The following is a 23,808-nucleotide window of genomic DNA, read 5'->3' on the forward strand; positions in this document are numbered from 1 at the left end:
CACAATGTGGAAAATCTGTAATCCAAATTTAATCTGTTTGAGAGCATGACTGCAATTACACAAATTTAAAAAAAAAGTCTTTGATTTATGTTGGTAATTTGTTGTATTTTTAGTTTTGTCAAAACCACTTATCTTCTTGCTTTTTATGTTTAACTTACATGAACTGGAGAAATTTAGACAAATATTAGTTTGCTATCAACATTTTGTTCTCCATGAAACTATTAAGAATTACTTAATCTGGATGGATTTGATGTAATTTGTCATGTTGACGTTGAGTGGAGAACCCAAAAGCAGTAGGACAGAGACAAATGTGCAATAATGAAGAGCTTAACAAAGAACTGAAAATATTTACAAAGACCAGAGGAAGCCATATGGGAACCAAAATAAAAGGAGCAGAATAACAGAGGATCCAACGAAGAACAATAAAACTGGAGAGTTATAAATACACAGAGGAAGAATGGAGACTGTCAGTGGTTGCAGGTCATGACAATCAGATAATAGGCAACAGTTGTGAATCGAAGCAGATTGACAGGCTGTCACAACAGAGAAAGATAAGGCAGGTACAGGCATGCTGTGGGTGAAAGAAAAAAAAATCTAAAACCAACAATAAAATAGTAATTTGAAGATAATTTGACAGATAAAAATGAAAGCAAGAAACCACCAAATACCTATGAGTTCCTACTTTTGGTAATAATCTTATAATGAAATGCCAGGCTTTTCAGAAATCACAATAGTGTGTTATTTATTTTGTCCAACTATGAAAGCAAACATGGGCTGTGGTAGAGTTTTTCAAATAGTGAGCAAGAGATTATGTTGTAATTAATAAAAATTGGCTGTGCAAGACAGTTTAAGCATAAGAGACATAAAATCATACAACCAAACAGGTAGAATAAATTTTTATTTTGTATTAACATAATGATAAAACTAAATATGATAAAATAATACAAAAACACCAAAACATTCATTTGAAAATAACATTTTTATTTTCTGCAAAATATCGAAGGATGGACAACGTCCATTATCTCTTTTCAAGTTTAAATGTTTGTTTAGTCGCACAGCATTTTGAACATGGCACAGTACTTGGCATTTTTTGTCCCACAAAGATCACAAATAAGTCAGTAACTCACTGCTCACTGACGGGAAAATAGGGATCTCGATAGTGGTACCATTAGCATGCCTGAGCAATTACACTATGTGAATCAGTGTGCGCATACACATGTTTGTGTGCATCGCAGCTGATGCTCATAGTCCCGCTGGGGGATGATGTAGTTGCACACTAAGTGACCTTGTTTGCAGCTCTTTCAACTTGCTCTTACTTTGCTTCGACTTACTGGTGGGATGATCCCAGTACCACCTCCAAGCCCCTTTTATGCTGTTTTTTTTAGAGATCAAAAACACACAATTCTGCCCGTTGACAGTTTCCATGTTGATGAGAATGTTAAAATGGGGCATCATTTACCCAACCTTCTATAATTAGCTTCCCTTCGGAGCAGACTATTGTTCACTCATAATTAGTGGCTTGTACCCTCTTTTTAAATGGATATTTCAGTTTATTTTTAAAGTATAAATGAGTGTCTTACCCATTCTACATAGCAGACATATACATTTGGGAAACAGGAAGAAAATTTCATACAGGAGTCAAAATAACTTCTGCTCATAAGAACTTCTGACCAATAAAATCTCTCAAAAAGTAAAAAAAAATGAAGTAGTGTGGACAGTGCATTTTTAACGTAGTTTCATCCGAAACACTGTTTTACGCAGGGGCCCTAAAATAGTTGTGAACACTTTATAAAAGAGAGACTTTGTACTGTCTAGTTATACTAAAACTAGACTAACTTTAAATAACTAGACACAAGATTGTAAATTAGAATCACTAAGAAAGGACTAAACTAAACTAGAGACAACAGCAACAAAGCTAATCTAATTGAAGAAGGAGACCTAGGAATACAGAATAATAATGAGACTAGAATCAATAAATAAAACCCCAAAACAACTTTAAATAACCCGAGATAGAAAAATAAAAAATAAAACTACATTACTTGTAATGAGCTGGATGAAGTGCTGTTGATGTGTTACTTGTTTTTCTTTGTATTTTTTTTTAAATCAAAACCAGAAGTAGCAAAAATTAAGAAAGGGTTTTGTCAAAATAGCTTTCCTCAATTTTGTTTGTCATTTAATACTGTATAAAAAGGCTGAATGAAAAACCAGGACAAACTAGAGCACTCACTATGATTGGCTGAATATGTTGCCTTGACAACGCTCCCACACTTTGTCCCCTCCTGCTAACAGCTGGGTTGTTATACAAACAACTTGGAAAAAGTGGATCTGAAGTCACACATATTGAGCAACAGATTTGTGAAGCTGCGCTCACTGACTTGTACTCGTGGCAAAATTTGTAATTTGTAAAACGTGTAATTTGCAGATGTTACATTTAACAAAAATAGAAATACATGAATTATTTGCGCACAGATAGCAACACAGAGACACACGTACAGATCTAAGGACCAGAGACTGTTTATTTACCTAACACTTGTATTTTTGGACTGTGGAAGGAAGCTGGGGAGCCCAGAGAGAATGCACATGCAGAAGAAGAATGTGCAAACTCCATCCAGGACTGTTTTAATTTGTATCCACAATGCAAATTAATACTTGGTTTTGATTGATGTTTTTGATCAGTGCAAGGTCTTAAACCAAACTGTTCATGTGATTAGTTGATACAGTACATCCATGGACAAACAAACAGGCCTTTGTCTCAAAAAGGTCCCTTGAAATCCTGTATTTTATGTAAACCCAAAAGTTTGAATGCAGGGGTCTTCACAGCTGAGTAGAATCTCCTGTCTCGTGTCAGTAAATGGTCGCATAGAGCTAAATAAACAGGCCTCTAAGGAAATGAAAATATTATATGTCAAAATGGGAACAGGGAGAGATAAACAGCTCAAAGCATCCGTGTGTGGGAGAAAAATCAAATTGGACCCTAGTGGAACACCTGCATGTCTGCATAAGCAGAATGAACATCAAACCAAACCACAACTGGAACATTTACTGTCTCAAATTTCCTATATGCAGCCCCATGTCTTATACAGCATGATACTGTATTAGAACGTGGTCTGTCTTAAACAAACGTGGCGGGACGAGTTTATGGAAAAACATTTTTCCACTATAGAGTTTGACTTGTTCATGGGAGGTGTTTGTTTTTTTTTACTAGGTGATTCTGAGATCAGTATTGACCTTTAAAACATATAAATATGTGATATGAGAACATGACACACAACCCTGAAAGTCTACACTAATGTGCACACCAGTTTAAACCCACACGAGAGAATAGAGATAAAATAGTCAGAGTCTGATTTGTGGGATATCAAAAAATGGGAGGCCATACATTGGCATTCTGTGATGGAATTACAATCGCTTTGGTGCTTTAAAGCTGAAAAGCAATCAACAACTGAAGACTTCAAATTCTGTCATGCTTTTGGAAATCTGTTTGACCTACATGCAGAAACATCATCTGGAGATCAGAACAGTACTTTCGCTTTATTTACAATCATTTGCAACAGCGGGTCCATGCAGGTGCCCAGGACTGAAACAAAACCCACACCGGGAGGCTGGCACGTAGCTCAGTGCTGGGGAGGGGCAACTTGGGAATAAGAGGAAGAACGGTGGAGCTGGGACCAGCCGCAGAGGCGGGACCGTTGTAGGGGATTGCTCCAAACCAAAGGAAGGAAGACTTCAGACAAGGACCTGAGGAAAGTTTCTCAAAGGACTGCAATTTCGTCTTGCTGTAGTTTTTGTTGGTTTGTTTTTTGTCAAGGGCATTCAAAAGCACCACATAACAAACAATAAAAGTTATTACAGGTCAAATTGAAGAGTGTCACCTCAGCACATCTCTTACTAACTGAAGAGAAAAACCCAGACCTGGCACAAATCATTTCTGTGGACTGAAAAGAGGATCCACATGAATAAAAATCAGACAAGAAATGCATGTCTGATGGTTTTTGTACTAAATCTTCCTACTCTGCATTGTCCTGTAAAGGTTTGTTATGCGTTCCAACTGTCACAGGTGGTCTCTCATTTTAAAGTCAGTGGAGTGCTCTCATCTTTCTAAAACCTGTAAGCATACCTTTTATTTTCAACAAGTTTGCTGACATAGTCTGTTAAATGCTGTGTTCACTCTCTTTTGTAATTTGCAGATGTTACAAATATATATATATATGTCTCTATATGACTCTACATAGGTTTTACCAAACTAAACAAATCATAATATTAATGAGGCATCAGCAAAGTCCCATGAACACAGTAAAGGAAGCAGCATAAAAAGACTTTTCCCATTTCATGTGTTGTATTCATTAGAAAGCTTAAGAGATATTTTGCTACTACTTTCTATATGAAAATTGGATATAATGACTTAGTGCAATCTGAGAGGAGTCTATTAAAGCGTCAAATTCAGAGATAATTTTCATTCTGCTCTGCTGTTCACCTCAACTCTGTGGACTGCCTTAAAACTAATTTTAGGATTTTCACAATCCACAACTTCACTGCTTCAGTCGGCATTAGTGGATGGATATTCAAGGTGAAAATTCCTTGATAAAGCAAGAGACAGCAACCAAAAGTTGAATGCTCACCTAACACTACACGCAGCAAGCTTGTGTTCACATTTCTGTATGCGAAATCAACATTTAGACAACATTGTTACCCATTGCATCCACAGTTCATTTAAAAGTGAATTGATGTAGCGCTTTATGGCAACAGCCAGTTATTTTTACTTGTCCCAGAAATTAGGTAGAAACTTGGAGGAGACTGGGGCTTTTCATATTTAACTCTAAAACTTCGAAATACCACACATGCATTTTCACTTCCTGTTTTTGATTCTCTTTTAAAGACAGATATTTCTGTTCTGCTTTGTTTTAATATATGTTTTATGTCTTTTTATTCTTATTTTATTATTCCATTCTGATAGCTCAATGTCTTATGAATAAATTGGCCCTGGACTTGAATGGCTTGGAAAACTACAGAAAAAAAAAAAAAATTATGAGGCGAGTCTAAATAACCAAGCTGTAGTGAAATGTCGTTAGCTTGAACCGAGATTTTCCAAATTTGCTGCAATTCAGAATCATCAGTCCTGCAGACTGTGGGGTGATCTTCATCCAGGGTTAGGGGAGACTTATTTATGACACACACAGACAAAAAAAAAAGAAAATCAGAGAACATCTGTTTGCCTAAGACAATGTGTGGCATTTGCTCCACAGGAACAACTGAGGACAACTCTCAAAATTTTCTTTGCTTTATTTTGACAACATCCTGCTAACAAATAATGACAATTTAACATGCACAAAAACAAAAACAATATTTTTCTCTGCCATTTACAATCTTTTAGCAAAATATCATGACAAGAATTGCTTTGCAGGAAGGTCTTCCACTGGGGTAAAACCAAAGCTTGCAGTACAACCCTCTTTGTTCATTTCCGCCAGTACTAACAACATACAGTGCATGTCAAACTTTGACAACTCCTCACAACAGATAAAGAAATATAAAAGTTAAGTTATCTAAACAAGAAAGTTCTTATTAAATTCTAACTTATCTTTTGTCATAAAGCAAACACTTTGTCTGTAACAGGCCACTCACACAAATCAACAGTTAAAGCCGAAACACATTTGCCTAAAAGTAAATCATTTTAGTCCACAAACATCAACAAGCTTAGGAAAAAGCAAAAACCAAAAAAACAAAACACTGGAGTAATTAAATAATTTCATCTTGTTAGTACTATCAGTAACAGATTGGTATGACAAATAAGAGCATTCTGGTGGTTCAGTTGGAATGTTAAGTGTTTATTTTATTTTATTTTTTTTAGTTTGTGAGGACACAAAAGGATGTAGAAAAGTGAAATAAGCCTTTTCTGTGGTCTCTGCACATTGAAACTTACTTCAACCTATTGACAAATCAGCTTTGGTACTGGCCTACCGCTGATGATGCTACTGTTAGTCAACACCTTATATGTCCTAACTTCCAAACAGGATTATCAGTTGACACCTCTTGCATCTCTTCCCATCCTGAGACATTGGATCTTTTTGTACTGGTGGATGTGATCATGGTGACGGTGGTGGTGGCGTCTTCAGAGAGTTGGTAGATCCTCCTTGGCTTCCACTCACTGTCGCTCCCTGTCCGACCCACTGGAGCGCAAGAAAGAAAAAAGAAATTTTGTGAAACAGAAACATCAGAAAGTTTTGAAGAGACAGTACTGATATACAGTCAGACCACTTGCTTGTGTATAAAAAAAAATAAAAATAAGATTCCTTATTCATTTAATTTAATAAATGATGATAAATTACACATTTGCATGAATGAAGAGTTGGCCCATCATATTAGCAAATCAAATGTCTGCTTGGTACAGAACAGACCAGCAGGGGGCCCCAAAGAGAGCTTGACTTCTAAGGTGACTCTCAATCAAATAAATAAAAAAATAAGAATTCAACAGGTGCTTCATTTAAGTAATTTTCTGCTTTTTCTATGTTTTTTGCTGGCATTTTGATCATTTATCTTTGGAGGTCCACTCCATATATTTAGGGATGGAAGATCTTTTTCTCATTATTCTAATCTTTAGCTCCTTTCCCAGATTCTCTATCTAGTTCAGCTGGACTCTGTCTAGGCCCACTGCTAAATGGTAATATCGCTCACAGTCAGAGGATAAAGACGGTAAAATCCTAGGAGTTTACCTGCTTTATACACTGTCATATAAGTTTGTAATGTGAGAAATCGTAAAATGGCTCAAAGGGTGAAAATATGTTTTAAGTCTTGGTTGTTTACTTGGTTGGCTCTTATAAATGGGATTTATATTACAGTTCTCCTTTGTCTGTTGTTGAGAATCCAAGACTTGATATAGGATTTCATATCCATCTATTGACCATAACCAATTATCCTTCCATCACAGGGCAGTATAGAGGCACAAAAGACAAACAATGATGCACAAACACAATCACTCCAAAAGACAATTTAGATAAAACAATTAACCTAACAGCTACGCTTTTGGACGGTGGGAGAAAGGCAGCGTATGAAGAGAACACACACATGCACAGGGAGAACATACAAAATCCATGCAGAAAGATCAGGAACTCAAGATTTTCTTGCTGCACAGCAGCAATGCTACCAACTGCGCCACGATGCAGCCAAGAAACAGATTTACAATCACATTTTATTTTGTTCTGGTTGTCTGGTTTCAACTTTGAAGATCCAGATTTTAAAAATTAGATGTCCAGGCTCAACTGTTGGTGTGAGTTTATGATTTATAAAGTTAGGTTTAGTCTGATTTGTGAACTTTAAGTTCATTTAACATAATTGTATGCATGAGCCTGGTAAATTTTTTAAATACATTAATTGGAGAATAATAAATATGGAGAGGCTCCCTGCTAACACTTACAGGTTGTGTAGCGTACTTGTAAAAATCAAGATTTTATTCTATTATACATTTTGGATATAAAAACTAACTTTTGGGATTTAAAACAAAGGCTCAATGGTGGGAAAACATCTATCAATATCTTTGTACATCATTGACATGTACAGCTGACTGAACGAGGTACTAATTGTTGGTGCATCAGAGTTTTGAAGACTCTTGACTCTCAGTGGTGCTCCTAAACACTGTAATACAATTTTGGCACAACAGATATGCATGCGTGGCAATAAAATATTTCCATACTCGTGTACAAATGGGACACAGAGAGTAGAAGTCCCATTTCCAAGAAAAGCAGTGCCTAATGAAGCCTGCACATACCATTATTTTTATGATTTGTGCAACTATCTGAATGATTATTACAATTTACATATTAAATAAATTGTGTTTCCCTTAAAAATGCTAATATAATTATTTTATTCATGTAAAGGGAATTATCATCCAACTCTGAAACTCTTTTAACTCATTTAAATTAATCTTCTGGTTTCAACTGGCAGAGACAGAACAAGTAGGATTCAGAGATTATTTTACTTCAAGCATAGGTAATATAAAGGTTTGCTCTGGTTTTATTTTAGTGTCTTAAATTTATGGTCTATCGTTAGAAGAAGAGTTTCTTCAGCATTACTTGACTACTTTAACATCATTGTCTATTGACCCTAACACATTTCACAAAAACATGTGGAGGTTGATCTGGTCAAATTTTATCTGAATTTAACCTGCCCAAGAAAAGGCAGAATGTCCCAGTGATGGATTCCAACTTGAGCCAGCCCCTTTGAGACCAAAAGGAAGAGATTGAAGCTCAAAGTTGGTTTGTGAACACACCCACCTGTCTTTGAGCAGGCACTCTCTGCAGTAAATGTCTTTTGGAATTCAGTCACTCATTCATGTGACAAAGAGAAGGAAACAGCTTCTCAGCTTCCCATATCGTCTTTACTTTTCACCCAGTGGCATCAGAACTGGTTGGAATTACTCAGGGGAACGCTGCTGTTTCTTGGTAGATGAGTGCATGTGTTTACAGCAGTGGCTGAAAAGATCAAGCTGATGAATTATTAATGCCCCCAGTGAGAAGTTCAATGTTTCTGTTAATGTCTAACATCGGTGTATGCGAGTGTGACTTTGTAGGTGTGTGTGATTTTATGTGTGTGTGTATATATATATCATCCTGAACACACTACCCCCACCTTTGGAAGAGGCCATTTTCAACAGGAATAGGGAAAGTTGTCAAAGATGACTCAGAGGTTGACACAGGACAATCTTAAAAGAGAACCTCTGAGAACCTTCAGTGACTTAAACATGGGGAAGAGATTCACCTCCATACAACCGAGAATTTTAATAACTGATGTCCATTAAGTCTCACTGAGATCGGATAATTTAGCATAAAAGGTTGAGAAAAAAAGTTCATTGTCTAATTGTACAAAGCTGGTAAAGGTACTGCAGCTGTAAGTAGAGTGAAATGCAGTAGCATTAAATATTTGGAGAACTGATTTCAGTTGCTTGCTACATTTTTCATACTGTTTTGAAAAAAAAATAAACTATTAATCCCTCTTACCTCCTGTTTTCTCACACCATTATGCACTAAAATGCATTGAAGCTTATGGCAGTATTGTGACAAAATTTGAACACGTTTATAATGTGAATACTTTTGTGAGTAGTTATATCTATGTGTCAGAGAGAAAGAGAGCTTTTCTGCACTCAAAGCTTGTGAAAATATTAGGGTCACTATCCCTTCACTACCACGGAAAATCTGTGGGAATCTGAGTGAAGGCTAAAGCCTCATCTTGTATGATGATGCAACTCTCAAAAAACACTGATGTGTTAATTAGGGAAAATGGGTGGAAATTTGGTGGAAGAAGAATTACAATAATGTTGTTTAACAGTGGGGCGTAAAAAGCAATTGCACAGCCTACCTGATGTTATGCAAAGCAGACAAATCAACTCTTTTTGTAAAAAGATTTAACCAGAGGCGGATTGAGCCGTATTGTGACAGTCACAGATTGTATATAAAAGTTGATCTCATCACTTTCTGCTATGCAAGGCCCTTAATGCAAGGGTGTCCGAGAGCAGCCTAGGCTCTACTTCCCCAAGACTGTCAAAATTCAACAATGAATTTACCAAATTATCAAGAAAAAAATGCAACTGTTGGTCATTGGTCCAACAGCTTGACATAATAATAGATCAAAAAGTTATGTAACTTTCAACTTTTATTCTTGCACAAATAGGATTTAAAATAGTAATGTTAAAACAATTCTTAATGTAAAAATTTCAAATATTGTAAGTGCACACAGTAATTATGAATGCTCCAACTGGATGAAGCTGCTTTTTTTTCCTAAAGCACAATCGAGGCTTAGCGTCATTTTGCAGCAAATCATTTTGCATGCAGATGGTGGAATGATGGAAACAGATTATGTTCATTACATTTGGTCTTGTTTCTGAGGGAAATACCGTGACTGTTGCAAATAAAATCACAATGTTCGTTAGGGGCAGAATAACATTCCAGGAGTGCCTCACCTTTCTCATAATGAGACTTACCAGACCTGCTGTGCATGAATAAAAAAACTAATGATGTCTGGAGAGGGTTTGTATCAACAGACTTTGTGAAGACAAGACCAAATATCCCATACGTTGATGAAATAACAAAGCACTTTGCATTACAGCAAGCACAGTAAGTGGAACATAACAGGGGAGCTTGAATCAATATGAGCTTATATTTTAATTTCTTTAGTGAGAAGAAATTAAAAAAAAATAATGCTGGTTGATAGAGATGATCTCATTCACTGGGACAGATATACATTTTGGGAAGTTCTGACGGAATACCAACATATCAAGCTTTGACAACGCAACATGAATTTACATGAATCAGTGCAGGATCTGTTTTAGCATGGCCTGTTTTTTTAATGAGTGTGGGCTGGGAAGTCAGGAATAGAAACAGCTCTGTGAATGCAGCCACCTCTCTCCCACTGTCTCTGAAAACAGAGCATCAGTTGTGGAAATCACAGCAAAAAAAAAGCCAAGTATATGTGAGGGTTATGCAGTATTCCTGTTACATAATTGTGTTTGTTCTGTCGGGAAACACATGCAGTAAACATGGGATTATAGACGCATTAGTTTGGAAGTTATCCATCAAAGTAACTTCTGTCGTGAAGTGCATCTGTTATTTAGTCTATAGGCTCTATGTTAATGAATAGCCTATGTTAATGTAGTCATTAACATAGGCTGATTTCAATAATAATATGCTAATTTTATTTAAGTCTTGGTTTCATAACATTTGAGTGCTAATTCAGAATTGTCACTCAGCAGAGACAGCATTTTACAATTTATACTTCTATAGGTAAATTGGTCACTCATGGAAATGCAATTGTCACTTGCAATGACTTCCTGTTGTATCGATTTGTGGTAAAAAAAAAAAGATTTTTCTTAAGAGACTGAATCAAGAAAAAGTCATGTTTAGCATAACATTTTAACTGCTAACGCTTATAAAGTAAGTCTGGCAGGGCCAGGATTAATTGTGTTGATTATGATTAATAAATTGCATAGATTTTAACACGTTAGACATTTCAGTGCAATTAATCATATGTACGCACTTGAATACAAAGGTTCTAGCTGAGGTTGTGGGATACCTATATATCTGATACAAGCGACATTTGCTCACAAAAGCATTGGATGACAAAGCTACTTCTCTTGGTTCATATGTGCATTAAAAAAACAACAATCTGATAGAGGTTTGATAAGTGCTTTTGAATTAAGTTGCTGTCTACCTTGACTATATATAATTTTCTACTAAAATGTGAATAATTGTGATTAATTAATTAGACACTACAATTGCCTCAATTAAAAATTTCAATTGAAATGCTCCACTTACATTCTTTGATTAAAGCCTAAAATTAGTGTTCCTTACTAAACTAACGATTAGTTTAGTAATTAAACTAAATGTCCTTTTACATGATTGCCAAAGAAAAACTAGAGATTTGATGCCCACTGGCTCTGCGAACAACAGTGAGGTTACAAAATGTATTCTCACTAGCTAAAGTCATGACTAAAACAAAATAATGAAAAAAAAGGTTCAAAATAAGTGTGGAGTATTATAAGTATTCCATAGTGGGAATGTATGAGGGAGAATATCTACCGTGTGCACAGCTAGATCTGACACCGTAAAGTTTTAATTACTCACTGAGGACTTTGTGACGTCAAGCAACATGTAGTGGATAAGAAAATGGCTTGAAAAGCAAGAGGCAGATGAAAGGGAACAAGAGCAAAATTTTGTTCTCTGCATGACATTCCAGATGATAGGTGGGGCACCATCAATTCAGCATTCTTTTTTTTTCTGAGAAAGAGAAAGCAGCTGAAAAATACTGAAAATGTAGATAATTAACACTACTCAGACAAAAGCAATTCAAAACTTTTCCATCTTCTACAGCTTGTTTGGGATTTTCAAACCCCTCCAAGTTCACAAAATTTTGTATGTCTAAACGTGCTACCCATTGTTAGCAGCTACAGTATTTTCCAGTTGTGTTACTGGCAAATAGCATTAAGCAAGCGATTGAGCATGTATTTCATATTTGATAACATTGTACAGACAGGGAAAAGGTAGCTCTATATCGGCGTTTGTAGAAGAAAAATTTTTTTTTTTTTTTTTAACTTTCTTTCTACAGTAAAAACATAATCTCTTACTTTAATAATGAGAAAATTACAACTACCGGTATCCTTGTGTTTGCTACTGATTAGCATGATATTGCAAAACATTCAAGTTATTTTTTATTAAAAAATTCTGCCATTTTATTATTGCCTTCAAAGTGCAATAAAGTAGGAGTCTAAAGTTTATGATAATTTTGTTACATTAACATCAAAGAAATGCTTGGCCACAAGGTCTCAGAAGGCCGTACCTCAATGAGAGGGTGCCAGTGTGCGATGGGTTTTCTGGGGTACGTTAGCATCTCATTCCAGTGGTCTCGACCCAGGCTTTCGGCTTCACTACCAACCCTGCATACTCCAATTACTTCATTGTGTCCAACCCTGTGGGATAGTATTGAATAAAACACACACACACACACAATGAGCTTTTCTGGGTTTTCTCTTTTTAGTGAATGCGCCTTAAAGGGACCTCTAAATGTACAGACCTATCATAATCCATGACTGCAATGAGCAGGCTGATTTGGTCGATATTTTCCGGAGGAACATCAAACACAATGGCTTCATTGTACACTGGGTTCAGTGTGTTGCGCTTGGTTGAAGTCTTTCTTTTCTTTAGCCTCCTTCCCTCACACATCAAGGACACTTTCACATATGGGTCTAGAAAGAAATTACATAACAAATACAGGGCAAGAATTGACATCTTTTATATTAAAAAGCATACTGACTATTGGGCTACTGCTGATATAGACCCCTGATATTCACCCACAAAAGAAAATTTATGCATTTATACACATAGTGGAAAATGTCTTGGCAAAATCACAGAACGTAACATTCATGGTCTTCCTTATCTCAGCTCATGAGGATACAGCCAATCAGAGCCAAAGGAAATGAGAGAATTAGTTTCACTCTTTGTTTCTTCATTATATATTTTTAAATACTTTAAATCATTTCTCAACAGGAAACACTGGACTGTTGATCAGCTCTCACCTGAGGCTCCAGTGATGTCCATGGCTTTTAGATTTCTGGCTTTGATTATGGTGATGGTAAGTCTGCCAGCCGTGGGAAGATAGCACAACGAGAACATCAGCTCTCCAAGGTCCACGTTATCCTACAACAAAACATATGAGAATCTTTTACTAGCGTTTGCCTCCTCTCTTACAGAAACCACATTCCTATATAAACACTGACATCACTTTAGAAAGTTACTGCAGACACATATAGTACTTGAAACCTTGATGCTATAAGGTACAAACTCTGACAATAAGGTGGATAGAACATGTAACATGAAAAATAGCCCAGACCTATATCTTATGATAGATGGATAGATCGGGGTGGGAGTGTGCGAATGAATGTTTGGTGATTAAATGAATTTGACGTTCAAAGTAGGAGTCTAGGTACAGCAAATTCCAAACATGATGAAGCGATGACACGTGTCTTCACCTCAGGCATGGATCACACCTGACACACCTCGAACTGAAAATATTGGAGACCTTTCATATGACATCTGCCTCATGTCACATGTCTCCTCTTATTTTTCTAAAGTTAAATCATCCTTTCATCATTTCAGACCCCACTACAGCTGTTGTAACTCTAATTGAGCCTGTGCTCAAACTTGTTGACTCCTATCTCACATTTTACCTTCTCCTGTTTTCATACATTCACAACGAATTTACATTCGCACACATGCCAGGCTCCCTTTTCCCAATTAGCACTTCTGAAAATAACGTGTGATGGTGTGAAGGTGAGCTGTGCATTCATGAGGCACAAGTACTGACGAGCTCTAGTTTTACACTTTCATAGATAGATTGGGCTCCACAAGAGCTGCTCATGAAGACGTTTTCTGAAAGAAAACAACAAGGTTTTGTTACTCCCTTTAATATTTACATTGAAAAAATGCTTTCATCATATTTATGCAATGCCATACAAGTCCCAGCTGAATGAATCTACTAATAGTAAGAATATTAGCACAGACAACTTCTGTAATAGTTCATATTGTAACATGAACTATCTTTCTCACAGTGACAATTGTCATTCAGCTTGACAGGTTAAAAGTGTATTTTACTGTGTCCAGTAAATGTAGCATAGTGGGATTAATTTTGGTGATTGTATTTATGTTACCTCAAAACCTCCTGCGCATTGAAATAAGGTGTTGAAAATCAGCCAGGATAATCTCTGTTGGATCTTTGAAAGTTCCCTGAATGCACCGAGATCAGTCTATTCTGTGTGATGGAAATTGTTCTGCACCTGTTTTGTCATGCCCAACATTTCTGAAATGAAATTGCTGTGTTCATTGTTGATCCTCATTATTGTGATCAGAGTTGGTGTCATAGTAAGACTGCACATGCTCATAACAATGCAGTTCATAATAATATTAAAATAGTTACAATAGACTTGTGTGAAGATGGAATTTTGTTACATATTTTAAAACAAAATCATTGATCTAGAAGGCCATCCTCCTTTCACACCTTCTGTGCTACATAGCCCAACAATGAAGTTGTTTTCATGTGTCCTTCCAACATCATCCCGCCTTTTTTAAAATTTCAAAGACAAGCTGAAGACGTCCACTGAAAATAAATAGAAATAATATTGCTTAAAATGTAAGCTACAACTGCTTCAAGAAAAGCTCTCGCTCAGCTCTGCTTTAGCCATGTCTAGTATCTATTGAATTTTACTGTAGGTCGCATTAACATTGTTTCCCCATGACGGAGCAATGTGAGTCTCACTGTACGTTTCTTTGGAAACCCACAGGCAGGAGATTTTTTCAACAGAGAAAAAAAAAAATTCTTAAAATTATTAGGAGCAATGTTTTGCCTGAGCCTTAAACAGGTTTGAAGAGGATTGACACTTGTAGTGAATAAGTGTAGAAATATGGTTCTCCTACATATGCTTATTAAGATTAATTGGCCTTATTTAAGAGACACAAACACTCTCATATATGCACATTAGCACCCTGCTGCTGTGGGCCTTCTTCTCAATACTCTTGAAAATCAAATTGATAAAAATGAGTTAATTCGTCATGGTTGACAGCATCTGCCCGCCTGGGAACACATAGAATATGTTCACACTTTCTTGTTTTCACACAAACAATCATCAGCCGGGATCTCTGACACTGACTGATGAGTCAATTCATTACAAGTGTTGCTGAGGAAGAATCTACATCTGACACCTTGTCATTGCTGTTGCTTTGAGCATTGGCTGGTAATCAAATATGGCTGGCTTATGATGTCTCAGAGGGGTACACTGTAACAAATGGCTGAAAAACTGCAGCATGAAAATAGAGTAAGGGGACTGTGTTTTGAAAATACAGCTTTTTACCGTGATCTGAAATGCGTATGGAAAGTATATCGGATGTGATTGAACTGCTGGATCACGTCCGCTAATTTACTACTGTACTGTAAATTTTTCATGTACAGTTGCATTATGGGATATTTACCGACTAGAGGCAAACTTTCAGGGGCTGGAGGGCGGGGCAACAATGACTTTCATTGGGTAAGCACTTTTTTAAAAACATTGTATTGCAGTTTCATGTTTGTCTACGGCAGTATATTTCATGTGGTTACATTGAAATACTTTTGCCTGTTTGCTAAAGCTAACTTCAGTTATTTCTAAGCTAGCATTATTCAACACAATTGCTGTTCACAATGAAAATTGTTCAGTTCGCTTTGAATATGCAAATTGCTATTTCTGGTCTATATGTGGAAGTTGTTTGGGGGTAGGATGCCTCAGCTGTTTTCATTATTATTATTATTATTATTATTATTATTATTATTATTTTTTCTCTCGCACATAGGAGTGTCAACGTTAATGCACCAGCGCACGCTATTAACCTGAACATTTTAAGCCGTTAGTATATAATGCAGATCAATTGAAAAATCGATTTAGACATCAGAGCCTCTCTTCCGTGGAGGGTTACCTAGTTCACAGCGGCACGACATATTCTGGGAGCAACGAACAGCAAAATACTTTTTACGCGACAGCAACAAGAGTTGAACAATTTTAACTGTCTTGTGTTGGGCAGTTTCACGAACTACTGCAAAATGACAACTTTTTGTAATTCTACTACAGGACTACTGTAATTTTATTATGATAAAAATGTGATGAAATAACAGTACAATTTTTTTTTAAATTACAGTAACATTAATCAAATTACATTAAGATAGTAATAAAAATTACAGTAAAACTGCAATAAAGTCACAGTGAAACTGTAATAAAACTACAATAAACCTGCATTAAAATTACAGTAAAATTCTAATAAAATTACAGTAACCCTGCAACAAAATCACAGTAAAACTGTAATAGAATTACAATAAGGCTACTGTAAAAAAAATTACAGTAAGGTTACTGTAAAGTTACTGTAATTTATTTAACGTAAAAATTACAGCAACTGGCTGGCAACCCTGCTACCAGTAATGTAAACTCTATAGTGACTTTTTTTTTTTTTTACACTGTAGCACACATAAATCCTGGCAGAGGCACAAGAATCTGCAACCTGATACATGCAGGCAAGGAAAGAGATGCAGGATAAATAAGCCCTTAAGCTCTCCAGTGATAATGTGATCTCCTTCTTCCATCATTCTCTTACACACAGAGAATATAGAGTTAGGCTTACAGGATATAGAGTGTCGGTCACTACTATTATGAGCACTCAAATCAAGCCTGCGGTTAGGATTATGGTCACTTGTGCTCTTGCAATGAAATTAGCCTGTATCTCTATAGCACCCCAATAAAGAAGCGAGAATGTGAGCAGTCCATCTTCTCCAATATAAGACAAACACCTCACTTCCCTCAGGAGCTGCCAGGTTTTATATACAAGCATCTTGCAGACTTAGACCATCTCCACTTTTGGTCTGTGTGTGGACTCATTAATACCATCAAGTCATTATTCACAAATGTATTTTTATGTTTAACCAGGTCCAATTAAAATGCTCATAATTTTTAAGGTAACTTCTGTTATAATACGTCTTTATTTCTTCAGCACACGAGATTGATTCCAGTTTTGCCGTCCAAACCCTGTGTTAGAAAGATTCAGACAGGATTCTTGTTTTTGCCAGTCATGTAACGTGGAACAATTTCCGCTCTTGTTGTACAGCACTAGATGTCTGGAGAGAAAAGGGGCAAAATAAACTTGCTGTTGCACAACAAGGGAATTGCTTGTTTACTGGAACAACCAGCAAAATGTTGTCAAAACGTTCCAAGGCAACTTAATGGGAGAGGAGGGAGGAGACCGCAGAAACTTAAAGATGCAGAAGCCACTCTATCTCCTGTTTCTTAGTTGGGCCTGATATTAACTTAGATAATTTGCTTATTGATTTTGTACAAATGCAAAGGCATACACTGCAATAATAAGTCGTGTGAGATTTTTTATTTTTAGACACATAAATGAATAGTTAGAGACCAGAGGTCTCAAGTACAAAACCTTTAGAAGATTTTCAACTGAAACATGCATTTCAGCAATTAAAAAAAGAAAATAGTCTATGCTCAAACAAACATAGCTGTAAAAAAATGTGTGCATACATGGTTCCAACAATATTTGGAATATTTGATTTCTACATCCCAATCAACATTTAATAGGAACCACGAGAGAACCTGTACATGTTCAAGAGGATTTTAAGCCATGGTGTAAGATTTTACTAATGGTAAACTTTGAGACTCTGGTCCCTGCTCTCCTCAGGTCATTGACCAGGTTCTAGCGTGTAACGGTGGGTTCTTCGCCGCTCTCATGATCACTGAAACTCAACAAGACGAGATCTTTTTTGATGCCCCACTTTGAGGGAGATTGACAGTCATCTTTAGTTTCTTCCATTGTCTAATTGCACCAACAGTTGTTGCTTTCCCACCAAATGGCCTTAACCTGCATTTATCAAGTCCAGAGGACGCTAAAGCACTTCACACTACATTCATTCACCTATTCATTCATTCATTCATTCACACACTGTAGCCTATTTTCAGTTATGAATTACACATATATTTGTCCAGTTGAACTTCTTTCCTCCTAAACATGATGCAGCCAGAGATTTGTGTCATTTTTTCAGTAGGGCACATGCTAAAATCAAAGGTAAATGGTGAAAGATGTTGAGTACAACAGTGACTAAATTCAGTTGTTAAATGGGTTTAAACTAAAGGTCCTCTGCGCTTGTCAACAGTACAGTAGCTCTATCTGCCTGAGTGAGCACACTGGAAGTAAATAAATCACTGCCTTGACTGCACTTTAGCAGTAATAAATACACCATGGCAGAATCAGGCTAAGTGAAAAGATCCTTCATAACTGCCTGTGAAGAATAGTGAGATTGTCATTTTGTCCAAACTGTCAGTTTTTTTGCAGTTTAAAAACACTGAATAGTTATTTTTTCTTAAAATGTTTACTGGCCACAGCTCTATGTATTATGCAGAAAGCTTCTCTTTCATGCAAACTTCTTAATTATTTAGAAGTGTACACAAGCTTCAAAGTAGGTAATAGTAAGGTTCTCTTCAAAGGGTTACAATGTGAAACTTTTTTTTTTCTTTTTTTGGCTTTTGTAGTTCAGTTTGCATATTTGCTTTAATTCCATGTATAAATACTCAAAATACTTCAAAAAAAAATCATAGTAGCCACATAATAGATCTAAGCTTATTATCAAAAACACTTTGCATGGCGGACAAAGCATAGCTGATTTACTTGTAATTAAGCAGTGAATCATTGTCATTTCACTGCCTGACAGTAAGGAGAAAGAAGAACTTCAAGCTTTGGCTAAATGTGGGTGTATAAATGATGCATCTTAAAAAGGCTGAGGTATGTGAATGAAATGAACAGCTGTCATGAGATGTAAAATCTGATGTCATATTTTTTCAGTAACACATAAGGTTAATTCAAAGGCTGAATATTATTTCCTCGTCTCACTATAATGCCAACAACTACAGCAATGCTTCCCAAAAGGGTGTCAAGCACCTCGTTCAAGTAGGGGTTAAAACGTCTCACAGTAAAGTGGAATACTCCTTTAAAGAGAAGAGACGTGATCTTGTTAAATCTTATGTAAAAGCAGTATACCTTATATAAAGGTGAAACTAGATATTGGCACACTATTTACATAGGAAACGTTGTTTCCTCACATTCTGACACAAGTAAATTTTTTCCTGTTTAAGGTAAGTTTGCAATATTATTGCAGGGCCAAAATTCAGGCAAGAGCAAAAGAGGCACAGGATTTACTCACCCTATTATCAAAAAACAAATGCCATCAAAAACCATAAATACTCATGTTAGTTAGAATTACCAGAATGATTTATTTGCCAAATTCCAGAATAGTGAGGGAGAATTTTGAAAATTTTCTTCAAATTCACAAGTTTACATTTTAGGAAAGCCAAAGTGACATTTTCATGGCTGTGTAACGTTCTGATTTATCACCCTAAACACACTATTTCCTTTAGTGATATCATAGAAAATTTTAAAAATAAATCAGACATGATATCTGGAATGGAATTGTGGAGTTCCAAATGTCTGGTTCATCCTTTGGCATAATTTATAGGTACCTGAAGGTGTCGAGTTCATTTGTTCATATTATCATATGCAACTGGACTTCGGCCCAAGGCCTTATAAATCAGTCGTAAGCACCCTGCTTAAGTTGCCTGACAACATAAGCAGGGTGCTGCTTTTCCCTGCTTTTCCTCAACAGTGAGCAATGTATACTGATTTTTAAATGCAAGGCGTCTGAGCCTGTCTATTTTTTTTTTTTTTAAATATGTGTATTGTTCATCTCAACTGCTTGGTGAGTTGTTTTTGGAGCTGTCAGAGAGGTATGAAAAAAATGTGCATTGCAAACGCAATGCCAAAATTTTTAGGCTAATTAGGATCTACTTGAAGAGTAACCCAAGTTAGGCAAGTCTGGTCATCTTCCTGTCTTTTCTGATGATCAAACCACACAGGTGCACACAGATCACACCGCTAAATCCAGCTGCCTGTCCTGCTGCACGTTCCAGAAAAGCAGTGCCTTCCTAATCCTCAAAAAGCACAAATTTCAAGATTAAATGAGAAAATTACGTAATTTAAGGAAGAAAATTGTTTAGGTTACATATGTCTCGCTGTGTGAAATGTTTTTTTTTAAACAAAATGTAATAATAAACACAAGACGTGTCGTTATCACTGCAGGAATCAAGTCAAAGTGTTGTGAAGGGAAAAGGGAAGAAGATTCTTTTCTTGACATGTGTGGCTTCCTGAAGAGGATTTAATTAATGATTCACTAATTAACAGCATGTGGATTAAAAGTGAGGTGCTACATCCTTAACATGAATTCACAACGACTTGCTATTACAAGCTTGAGGTTGCAGTTTATTAAAACTGACGCATGATGCTCACCAATTTTCACCCACAACACGAATCAGCAGGTTCAGGCGCAGCGGGGCATGTTGTACTGAGCGTGCTCTGTGACAGAACCCTTAAAAGCACCGTTTACTTCTTAAAGATAATGCCTGTCATTTTCCTACATGCGTCTAATCTCAAAATCTGCCCACAGAAAATGATCCTGAATGGTTAGAAGTTGTTTCTGTCAGGAGTCACAAATGAACATGCATGTATGCACACATATCGAAGAGTGGACTAACCAGCGATATCCCAAGGGATGTAACCTAGTTCTGCTTGGGGACTGGGAGAGAGTGGCAGAAGAAACTTAATATTTATCATGTCTTCAGACCTTCCTTCCAGATGAAAACCTGTTGAAACTTTCACCTCTGTGTCAAAAAACAGCAACAGGAGTAAGAAGCAATCCTCAGAATAAATTTCTAAATTTTGTTCAGCCCAGTGAGGCTGTTGAGGCAAATATTTGAAGTTGGCTATCAATGAATGATAAGTTAAAGCAAAGTTGAAGCAATATTTTACCCTTGTTTATACAAATCAATAATGATCAACAATATCTGGCTTTTTAAAATACATTTTTAAATAAAAATAATTTTTAAAGTCAAACTGAAAACTGGTTTCTATAAAATAATTAAATAAAAACAATACTAAGCCAGAGGTCAGAAGTCTGAAAGTGTTTTAAACTGGTATCGACAACAGAAACTGTGTTGACTTTGCAGATTTTTAAGTATGTGCCTATGAATGCGCATTTATGTATATAAAGTATACATATAAAGTATATTGCAAGGCAACAGTATAATCTTTGCTGGAGCACTATGAGTAGAGCATACAATATTTTATAAGAATATTGATATGATCATTTGACAAACTTCCACGTTTCAAAACATCTCAATAAAAAAAGAAGAGATAACAATTTAAATGAAACTGTTTATCGATAATGATATGAAATCATTCTCACAGCACTATCTGCTCAGTTTGAGGTTACAGAAATATTACCTTGTGATCTTAAATAATCTGAATAATTATTATAGTAGTTATTTTCAGAAAGAAGAAAACACGTCTTTCACATCGGACTGATGTCGAAACATGTGATGGATGCATGCATGATTAATAGGAGATTATATTTAGGAGTTCTGAAGCCTCTGACTTTGACACAGGAGACAAGAACTGCCACATTTCACATGTTAGATGCCTCAAAAGAGGACCTAACCCAATTTATACTGACCTCATTTAGCTAGGGATGCTGTTTGAGTCTGGAGGGGAAGAAAACAAAATTTGCGAACAAACAAGATGCGTCTGCATGCTCCGAGGTGGGAGTGCTTTCCCCGGGTCCTTGCATTAGTTACCAGGCTACAAACAAGTTGGAGCTCATTTTGTGCTGGCCTGGCTAATGATCATTGTGTTGCTTTGAACTTAATTAGTTGATGAAGAAGCAGCTGTCTTTAGAAATCCTCGTCAACAAAATTCTGGGTAACAAGTGGCCTCGAGAAAAAGGAGTCACATGTATTTTTATTTTCATAGATTCTTGCAGAAAATATGTAATCAATTTTGTTCAATTTGTAAAGGAGCACATATGTATGGTCAATCCATAAAAAATATCAGTTGTGGAAAAGGAAACACCAGCAAATAAAAGATGTAGTTTTATTTAACAAGAACGCAGAATATCAACATAAGGGGAGGAAATTAAACGTTTTGTTGGATAGTGTCAGTTCTGCCATCACAAAGAGAACAAATGAAAACCTCAACAATCAAGCCAGAATAATGGCAATTTGCTGAGTGCTTGTTACTCCCACTCACTGTAATGATAGTTCATTTGTGTCCCAGTTTTTATGGGCTAATCAGTTTCCCCTGCATCCATAATTATTAGGGATTCAATGTAACACACATCAAGCAAGTCGAGCGACACAAATCAAGAACACCCACACACTATGTGTACTGTGTCTGCTTAATGTAATAAAGTGCTGAAAGGGATAATTTTCATAAACTTTTAATTTACAAAAAAGTTTCTATAATAATTTTCATCTGTTTTTGATCATGTGCGGGGATCCTGAGCACTGAACTCAGACTGCATTCCTCAACGGCCAGAGTCCTGCAACTTTCAGATGTGTCCCTTGTACACAATTGATTTAAATGGTGAAAGAGTCTCACTAGCACCCAGTCAAACTCTAAAGAGCTTTGCAAATGAGGTCAAATTGGAGTCAGGTGTCCTGAAGTACAGAACTGAAGGATTGGAGTTTGAGTCCACTGATCTAAAGGCTGATTATGAGACACAAGGCTCTGCTAAAGTCTGACTAGCCCCTAAAGTATCGTTTGTGAGTAAAAGTTACACTGTATTGCTCTTTAAACTTTCCCTGAAGCTACTTTAATGCTGTTTTTATCTTGTGGAAAATACAGGGGGGGGGGGAAGAATCACATTAGTGTGAACAACACACTAAAAAACAATTATTGTAAAAAACAATTATTTCAAACAAGACCTGAAAACAAGAATTACTAAAAGTGAATGACAAACAGTGTTCATCTACAGGTAAAATAAATCCATAATATGAAGCTGAAATATGAATAGGTTAGCTGAAGATGTATTTGACTCTGCTTTTTTTAATTATGGGCTCTTCAAAGAGCCTGAACTGAATATCATTTATCAGCTATTGTTTCTGATCATGCTTCTGCTAAAGAGAAAAAAAAAAAAGTTTAGAAAAAAAGAGAACAAGCTCTAATGTATGAAGTGACGCTGGCTTGCAAGGGCTAAAAGATGAAAAAAAAAGCAGTTACAAAAGATCCTCTCACAATGAGGATAATCAAATAGTAGTAATCAGAGTAGTCATAATATCTGTAGATAATAAACTAGAAATGCTTCTAACTGCACTGTGTATGAATGGTGCGATATGAATATACTTCCTTTTCCCATAGCAACTTAATGGAAAAGCAGCTTCACACAAGCAACTGGTCTAAGGCTTGAATGTTTACAAACCCACAAGAATCTTAACCCTCTTCGCAAGATTTTTCATGCTCTGTATGCTCAGTTATTAAAAGTATATGTCTTTATATGTTCAATGCACATTAAATTAGAGTGCTGGTGGAAAACATGAGTGCCGGATGTTGTTGTGGACCAAAGACATCATTTCATGTCGTCCAGGTGCAGTTTGGTTTGTGAACTCTCGCCACTGGTAATTCACGCCTTAACATTAGGAACGTATGTTTATTTGTCTGTTATTTGCTCACCTTTGGAAAGCAGCGGCTCTTTGCAGTCGCTGTTTCCTAGCAACATAGTTTTTGTGCAAACTGTGGCCTGCGTTGAATTGAATTGGGCCTAAAAATTTGGCAAAGTTTGATTAAAAAAAATGACATGGTATTTAATTTGGAGATCAATGATGCTGGTTATACCGATAACCATCTATTCTTATTGGATCTCTTTCTATAC

General features: G+C 36.3%; 1 protein-coding gene across 1 annotated transcript in view; it reads right to left on the reverse strand.

Annotated features, from left to right (window-relative positions):
* Positions 1 to 5,262: 5,262 nt before the first annotated feature.
* Positions 5,263 to 23,808, reverse strand: part of syt9b (synaptotagmin IXb) — a 36,163-nt gene continuing 17,617 nt past the window's right edge. Inside the window, exons 5-8 of the mRNA XM_055038066.1 lie at positions 13,055 to 13,175; positions 12,553 to 12,724; positions 12,319 to 12,448; positions 5,263 to 6,164 (exon numbers count right to left, since the gene is read on the reverse strand). Coding sequence (XP_054894041.1) covers positions 6,081 to 6,164; positions 12,319 to 12,448; positions 12,553 to 12,724; positions 13,055 to 13,175 — 507 coding nt within the window. The 3' untranslated portion in view covers positions 5,263 to 6,080. The remainder of the gene's footprint in view (positions 6,165 to 12,318; positions 12,449 to 12,552; positions 12,725 to 13,054; positions 13,176 to 23,808) is intronic.

The sequence above is a fragment of the Poeciliopsis prolifica genome, unplaced genomic scaffold (assembly GCF_027474105.1).
Source record: "Poeciliopsis prolifica strain line A6 unplaced genomic scaffold, Auburn_PproV2 SCAFFOLD001, whole genome shotgun sequence".
Taxonomy (NCBI): domain Eukaryota; kingdom Metazoa; phylum Chordata; class Actinopteri; order Cyprinodontiformes; family Poeciliidae; genus Poeciliopsis; species Poeciliopsis prolifica.